Here is an 8,008-nt window from a genome sequence, read left to right as displayed (position 1 = left end):
AAGTCATTGATGATGACCTCAACGTTAATTTTATCTAATAATTTATCTCGATACATAAAGTTGTCAAACCATTTAATCTTTGTTGGGACATTATCTTAAATAATTCGTCAATAACATAGGCATAGTGAATAGGATCTGATAAGCAATAGAAATATTAGGATATCAATCCACTTCCGTGATAAACTAAAAAATCTCCATAGCAGACATTGGCTTATCAGGCAAGTAGACTGCATAACAGCTAACTCAGAAATTATGTCATTTACATCAACATTCGACAAACTTAAAATTAACTTGATCGCTGCATCATATGGAGTTCGTAAATCCCAAACCTAAGGCCTTGTTTAGATCTAAAATTATTTTGGATTTTGATATTGTAGCACTTTTGTTTAACAATTGTTGTCTAACCATAGACTAACTAGGCTTAAAAGATTCGTTTCGCAAATTATAGATAAACTATGCAAATAGTTATTTTTTTTATTCATGTATGTGCCGCAAAATTCGATGTGACAGAGAATCTTAAAAAGTTTTTAGTTTTTAGGTGTAACTAAACAAGCTCTAAATAAATCGTGAATAAAGATTGGGGACAAAAGCAGTTTTGTACCTATGAAGACAAATAGGCAACCGAACAAATGACGTGCTTTCTTCTTAACCTAAGGGACGGAGTCACAAATGCCGCGGAACCACAGAAGGCCAGGCAGTTCAATCATGTGGACTAGTATATAAATATAGTCATACAAATGATGTGCTTTCTTCTTGAGCTGAATACTATATACTATACCTACTAATGTATTTGGGGTAGGGCCCCCTAGCCTCAAGGGCCCGGTTCGGTTGCTCTGCTCGCACCCTACGTTACACGAGTACGGGTACGAGTATCGGATACAATACGTATCGGATACGCGGATACACACTTTCTCAAAAGAAAATCCACTAAAATGGTGTATCCGAGTATCCGTATCCGCGTATCCGACGAGTATCGGATACGGATACGTCACCCCCCTTGGAGTATCCGTGTAACATAGCTCGCACCCCCAGGGCCGGGGCTGACCCGATCGTTATTTTTTCACGTGCTTTTTCTCTTCGCGCTGTCCACTCCGTCGGCGGCGTGTGTGTAGGTGTTTCTGTTGCGAGGCGGACGGGGGCACGTGCTGACTTTGTGTCACGATCGGGACGGCGGCACGTGTGGAGGGGTTTCTTCGCGAGGCGGACGGCGGCGCGTGGTGAGACTTTGTGTCGCGAAGAGTAGTCGTAGGCCGATCGGGACTTTGTGTCGCGATATGTCGCGATGGAAGTTTCTCCTATATGGCACGAAGAGGAGTCGGAGACGCGCGGGAGACCGGAAACCGCGTGGGAGGAGAGACCGATCGGCCTTTGCCAAGTCGTCCGGGTTTGGTAAAAATGCCAAGTTTCCTTCCTCATTTGTCAACTTTGCCAAAATACAAAACTCAAATGCAAAACCACTGGATATCTCAATTTGAGCTTTTTGGCAAATTAGTCAAATGCAAACCTCAATTGCAAAATCGTTGGAGATGCTCCGAAAATAATTAAACAGATATATTGTCAACCTTCATGCTTCATCCTGTCAAAAAGGTAGTAATAAAATTATTAATATTTATAATATTAAATAAGTATTGCTGAATCTATCATAGGACATATTTAACAAATTTATTTTGATACCATAAATATTGATTTTTTTAGATATAAACTATTAACAGTTTGACGGAAAATAGAACTAGAATCACATCTTTTTCTAGTACATAGTTTTTTTATGTATTTAGATATACATTACGTTTAGATATATAGTAAAAAAGTAATTAAAGGAATTTAGAAAAATTAAAATATTTTATAATTTAAAATACAGGGAGTACATGGCAGGTATAGTACTGTTCCTTTTTTTTAAAGGCGATGTCAGTGCTTCGGTTCTCACAGCATGATTTTTTTTTTCCCTTTATTTTTCATTGTACTTGTTTCCTTTCCTTTTTTTTAGTGTGTGTTGTTGTTGCGCGCTCGATCTGCTGGATTGCACTGAGTTTATGGATTGATTAGCTAGGAGTAGGACAGAAGGAATGCTACCGAAGAGGAAGACATGGTGCCTGTCATGAGCTGTGATGTCTGTCTTGTTTTGGTATGGCACCAAGCAAGCAACAACAAATAATTGGGCCGGGGTTCTCCATCAGTTTCTGGTTTGCTTTGGCGGTGGAGACTGTATATACTCTGGAGAGGCAAAAAAGAAAAAAATAATTTATGATCCACTTGAGTTCTGTAATCATAATCAATCACAATACTAACTATGAACCTTGCCTATTAGTTCATGTAAGAGATTAACACGCTATTTAGTTGAACTACTACTCATAACGTAATACTAACTAATTCCAAATAACCTTAGAGAGTTTTTCCTCTTCTTGTTTGAACAGATGGCTGCAGAACAGTCGGTTGGAAACGGAAACAGAGTGCAGTATCTTCACATCCATCGAACTGTTTGAAATGATAGGTTACAGTGATTTTGGATGCTTGGCATCCACAGCCGCAGACTTGTAGCATGCTGGTGCTGCACCTGCACGCCGGCGGAGACGGAGAAGGACACCAACTCATAGCTGTGCTGAGGCAGTGGAGGCACACACATGCTCTGTTCCTGCCTGCAGATGCAGCTGCATATCTTGGATCTGCTTCTAGCCAGTTGCTTTGCTTTGCTTGGGGCCTGCTGTGCCAACACCTCACCTGATCAAATAACTGTCGTCCAAGTCCAATGATTCATATATCCAGCTATATATGAAATCAAATCATGGTCCTATGTATCTTCAGAACATGATTATTGTGAAGTTGCAATGCAGGTTCCTCTCGTCGTTCCTAGTGTACAATTATCGAGATTTGGTTGCCATCCACCTTCCTGATACGCAATTATATAGCGTGATTCTGTCCCGTGCTTGCAAGTGTTTGGCCGGTTGATGTTCAAAATCGTTCTCGACACTCGTCTTTCTTGAGTAACTGACTGACTGACTGAAAAAAGCTTCATTCCTGTGCAGCAACAGCTAGCTGCAGAATGGCCTACACAGAGGTACTTTACAAAGCGATCATGGTTATTTCAGAGACCAAACGCTTGATGATCCCGCTACAAAGCGATCATAGTTATTTGCTCTGGACACTCTCGTCTTTCTTGAGTGAACTGACTGACTAACATGAAAAACTTTCATTCTTGTGCAGCAACAGCCAGCTGCAGATTGGCCTATACAGAAGTACTACTCTACAAAACCATCATGGTTATTTCAGAGACCAAACGGTTGATGCTCCAGCTGCAAATCTGCGACGAATTTCACTGAGACGACATACGAAGGTAAATTCGGAAGGAACAAAGCCATAGTGACACATATTGACAACAAAGACACATTTTCCAGTCAGGCGATTACTCGCTGGATCATGTAAGGACTCGTTGATTCATCACATAATCTCTATCACTGCATAATTTACATGTTGCTCTTCTGGAAACCACACATCGGAGGCAAGTTGCTCTCTCACTATACATCATGGAAGCCGTGATAAAGTTACCGTTGTGATTCAATGTCGTTTCCTACCCTGTTGTCACTGTGGCGGCGCCCAAATCCGATGGCTGGAGGAGCAGTTGTCGGGACGATGTCGATCTCAGCTTTGCAGAGTGGGCATAGTGCATTTATCTTGAGCCATTTGTCGACACAGTCCTTATGGAAGAAGTGCCCGCAGGGGAGCAACCGGAGATCATCGTTATCTACATACCTCGCCAAGCAGATACAGCAAACCTGCCGACCAAAGGACGTGAGTCAGTTTTACATCATGTGCAAGAGGAGATACAGGTGCAAAGCAAACATGAGGTGGCAAGAGAAAATCTCACAGCATCTTCAGCAGAAACAGCTCGTTCCTTGTCTGTTCCAGGAGCAAAGACTCCACCGCCGCCTTCATTTCCCTCTGTGTTACGAGGCTTCTTCGTTTTGAACTTGTATGTGCCCAGGGCATTGATTGCATCTGAAGTAGCACCTCTGTTTTCGTTCAGATCTTCCCGGAAACCCATTAAGGAGATTATGCAGGGTAGGCAGCAGCATATCAGCGCACAGAGAATGAAGGGCATAGCGTAGCCAATGCAGCTGAAGGTGAGGAAGGCTATACACAACCTGAAACCATGAGTACAGCATGAAACATCAAGATAAGTTGCAAAAGTACTGCATCATGGCAGGTTAGCAGCACACCTGTACAAGTTGGGTGCATCATGGGAAGAAGAATGTCCACCAAATACCCACACGTTTCCGACAACAAACCATACAGCGAAGAAACAGTCCAGAGCCATCTTGAAGTGATCAGCGAAAGCTTGAGCCCTGCAACAAGGAGAATGCAACTCAGAAAACTAACCAGCAAAGTCTTTACGATTCTGATGACCTTTGTTGATCTAAGGTATACTGCAATGAAACCAGAACAATGGACTATAAAATGTTAGATAGGTTACTGCAATGAGTTCTTTTACTTGTGCCATGTGCCATGTGACAAGCTATTTCCATTTATTTTTTATCTAACAGATCCGATCTGACAAGATTTATCATACTCCTGAACCAGGTCCACATATTACATGAACTGTTACTTCTTGTGGGCAAGGAAAGTAACTACAGAAGATCTCTGATTGCATGAAAACACATCTTGCGAGATTAATTCTCTTTGCAGTACCACTCAGGGCTCAGTGCATCATTTCGTTAATAGCTCATATGTAAAGTACTAAACCTCAAGCAACTTATAGCAAATTTCACAGATATAGAGACTTGATGATGAAAGAACAATCAATATATAAACAGAAGCAATAATATGTATCTACAAGGTACAGTATGTTACCTTGGATTTGTGGTAACCGTATTGTTTCTCGAGACTCCATTTGTTACAGTTACAACACCAGCTTCAGACACATGAGGGGGCGAAATCCCAGTAAAAGAATTACTTTCAAAGCTGTTGTCTGGAACGTAGTTCTGATTTGATCCTTGCACAGTGGGCAGCTGGTTGCGCTGGAGATAGCGCCAGTAAAGATGAGGAAGAGTTGCAATACAACCTATTGTATAACCAATGACCCACTCAAACAATGGAGCATGAGGATGTTCATTCCTTGACACAGACAGAACGCAGATAGCAGCTATAATCTGGCTAAGATTTACAGCTAGTTCAATTGATATCCAGAAGCCAGAATTCAGACTCTGTTGACGGCGACGGCGATTATCATCTCTTCTTGCTATAGGAGTATTCGGAGAGTTATATGCAGCAGTTGTTCCGGAAGAACTTTCTGAATCACGAGGCAAGTGATCCATGCCATCATTGTTGTCTCGACGAGGTGTTGATGTAGAAGCAACATCATCCCTTGGGATGCCAATCACATGCTCCATGAGTAAAGGGTGACTATCTGTTTGACTTTCTCTTTCTGATTCAACAGGAAGAGCATCCATCAACCAAGAGGTTGCATGGGAAATTACAGGTTGCTGTTCCCAGAAGCAGAGATGATTTGATTTGAGATAAATGTAGGAAAATGCTAATTTTTACAAGATAATGTGCTTTGCTCTTTCCCCTAGAGTAGAAGGCCAGATCCACTCCATCTGAAAGAAAAGGAACACTTGATATCAATAAGCTGTTTAGCACTTTATCGCTCCCTTTTTAATTAAGGAACTTGATATCTTTATGAAGATAATCATAGAGGTAACAACAATATACTGCTAATATGTATCATATGCATCAAAATCGACCCAAATGACTGCAAATTTTGCAGCTCTTTTTGTATCAGCTTTTGCAAATGTTATATGTCATGAAAACCTTTAGGAAAAAATAAGGAAATATTTCTTGTTCATTGAAGCATCTTGAGATACGATAGATTGTTCACTACAAGGCAGAATTGAAATGGCACAATAGACCAAGTGTCAAAATCCAGTTTCTCAGAGGTAGGTTTGAGGCTCATATGCCATATTCTATCCTTTAAGGTCACTGACCTAATTCATCCAAATAGCTTCAGTCCTGTGTGGACATGCAAATTTCTGCAGGAAGGATTCTCATTGATTTGTACATACGCCCTAGTTGTAGAATACTAAGATAATCCTTAAGGGATCCACAAGTTTAGGAACATGTGAACATACACTTCAGCTACAATTCTAACTTCAAAACCAAACCTGGAGAAGACCCTGAGTTTGAAAACCCACATCCACAGATCTCAATGATGGAAGAGTATGCAGTTCAACTTAGAATCTTAAGTTCTTCTCAAAGAATAGAACAAAATCAATCTTTGTATATGGTGACAGCAACAATCATGCCTACCAAAAGGTCAATCAAAAGAATAGCATGGTAATTATGTCCTTCAAATGACTATGAAATTATTGCAAGAGAGAAGAAAAACCAGAGCGCCACAACAAACTATCTTGGCACCACATTTTGTCCATTAATTGTTAGTTCCACAAATCGCTACAGACTAGCTAATGCTAAGTTCACCAGCCAGCAATCCAAGCTAAGAAAGAAACTATCACACACACCTACATCCGAAGAGAAACGGAAGCTCCCGACCGAGAATCGCCTCACCAACCACGGGCAGGGGCAGCTCCACCCCGGCCGCCCGCTGAAAGATTCAAGAACCCGTGACCGACCAACGCCACCAAGAACAAGAAGAGCAGCCCAGGTTCCAGAACCAGACTCCAAACAATCACCTCGACGGCTTAAAGCCGAACGAATCAGCAACTATCTTGCGCCCAAAATTTTGCAATAAAGAACCGCAAAGGAAAATCGCCGGGGCGAGGTCGCGGAAGCAAAGATTGCGCCGGGGGCAAGGAAGGAACGGGTGCCAAACCCGTGGATCAACGCATACTACGCGCTAATATAGAAAAGGAAAAAGATGATAAAAACACGGAAGCATCGCACTAGCGGAAGGGGAAATTTTTTACCCAAGCGGGGGGCAGCTCCAAGACTTGGACTCGAATTCTTCCTCCTCTTTCGCTTCACAGTCTCCAGCGGCGGTGCGGCAACGTTTATTTAGATATTTTCTTTTTACTTTTTTATTGTCGTTAGATATGATCTTTTTGTTTTTGAGGGAGAGAATCTTCCAACGGTGAGGATCTCGTGTGGACGCTCGATCAGGAGCTGTGGAGCGACACGTGGCAGGACGGCAATGGCTGGAAAGGGCGGCTCGGTGTCTGTTCGGCGCAGGAGATGAGGCCATGAGGGGAGTGGATTAGTTGGGTCGGTGATTCATCAGCATGTACTAGTACGGTATAATAATGCAGGATATACGGTATAATAATGCAGGATAGGAGTTAAATATTTTTTGTTTTCCTTTTGTCAGTGGCATTGCAATATAGGATTAGCCCCATAAATTGACAACACGTGGTCAGTCAGCATTGTAATCAGTTGAAAAAAAAACATAGTGCTAAAGTTACCGATTTATTAATACTCTCTCAGTCTCCAAATAAATCAAAATCAACTTCTGAAGTTGTCTTTAAGTCAATCATTTTTTTAATTTAATTAAATTTATAAAAACAAACATCAATATTTATGGCATTAATTAAATGAACAATGTATCTAATGATAATAATTTAATGTCATAAATACTAGTGTTCTTTTTCTATAATTTCAATCAAGTTTTAAAAAATTGACTTAAGACAACTCTATAAGGGCACTCACAATACAGATTTTATCATAGAGTCTAAAGTTATTTATTACCTCTAACAATACCGACTTAGAGTCTAAATAAGACTTGGGGTCTTATTTTTTCTACCTCTTTCTTCAATAAATATGCTGCCACATCAGAAAAAAATCATAAATAATATGTAATTAATTGTCTTAGACTTTATGATAGAGTCTTGCATTGTGAGTGCCTTAAATCGATTTATTTAGGGACCGAGGGGTGTAGATCACGGATGGACAACATCAGGTCAGCTGGCCAAGTCAGATATAAGTGTTAGTGTTGGGGATTTAATCTCGAATAACGCAGTCCTCGAAACCGGTTAACATGTGTTTGACTACTGTGTTTTCAAAGCCG

At 41.0% G+C, this 8,008-nt stretch overlaps 1 protein-coding gene across 2 annotated transcripts; it reads right to left on the bottom strand.

Moving 5' to 3' along the window:
- LOC8080959 (E3 ubiquitin-protein ligase At1g63170) lies at positions 3,276 to 7,043 on the bottom strand. 2 transcript variants are annotated; one of them, XM_002439333.2, is made up of 5 exons: positions 6,915 to 7,043; positions 4,843 to 5,588; positions 4,212 to 4,337; positions 3,860 to 4,136; positions 3,276 to 3,767 (listed from the first exon to the last, which is right to left on the bottom strand). In XM_002439333.2, the coding sequence occupies exons 2-5, from the start codon at positions 5,439 to 5,441 to the stop codon at positions 3,537 to 3,539; spliced, it is 1,233 nt and encodes a 410-aa protein (XP_002439378.1). In that variant the 5' UTR covers positions 5,442 to 5,588; positions 6,915 to 7,043; the 3' UTR covers positions 3,276 to 3,536. The 2 variants fall into 2 exon arrangements, with proteins under 2 accessions (XP_002439378.1, XP_021303393.1); XM_021447718.1 differs by lacking the exon at positions 6,915 to 7,043 and adding an exon at positions 6,510 to 6,885.

Source organism: Sorghum bicolor, chromosome 9, assembly GCF_000003195.3.
Source record: "Sorghum bicolor cultivar BTx623 chromosome 9, Sorghum_bicolor_NCBIv3, whole genome shotgun sequence".
Classification (NCBI taxonomy): Eukaryota; Viridiplantae; Streptophyta; class Magnoliopsida; order Poales; family Poaceae; genus Sorghum; species Sorghum bicolor.
Note: the sequence above shows the minus strand (reverse complement) of the source record. Positions and strands in the feature narration are given on the sequence as shown.

Excerpts from the sequence above, each read along its gene's own strand:
- LOC8080959 (XM_002439333.2), bottom strand. The coding sequence starts at position 5,441 with ATGGATGCTCTTCCTGTTGAATCAGAAAGAGAAAGTCAAACAGATAGT. Across the intron at positions 4,338-4,842 it reads ACGGTTACCACAAATCCAAG|GGCTCAAGCTTTCGCTGATC; the intron begins GTAACATACTGT and ends TCCTTGTTGCAG. Across the intron at positions 4,137-4,211 it reads GATGCACCCAACTTGTACAG|GTTGTGTATAGCCTTCCTCA; the intron begins GTGTGCTGCTAA and ends TCATGGTTTCAG.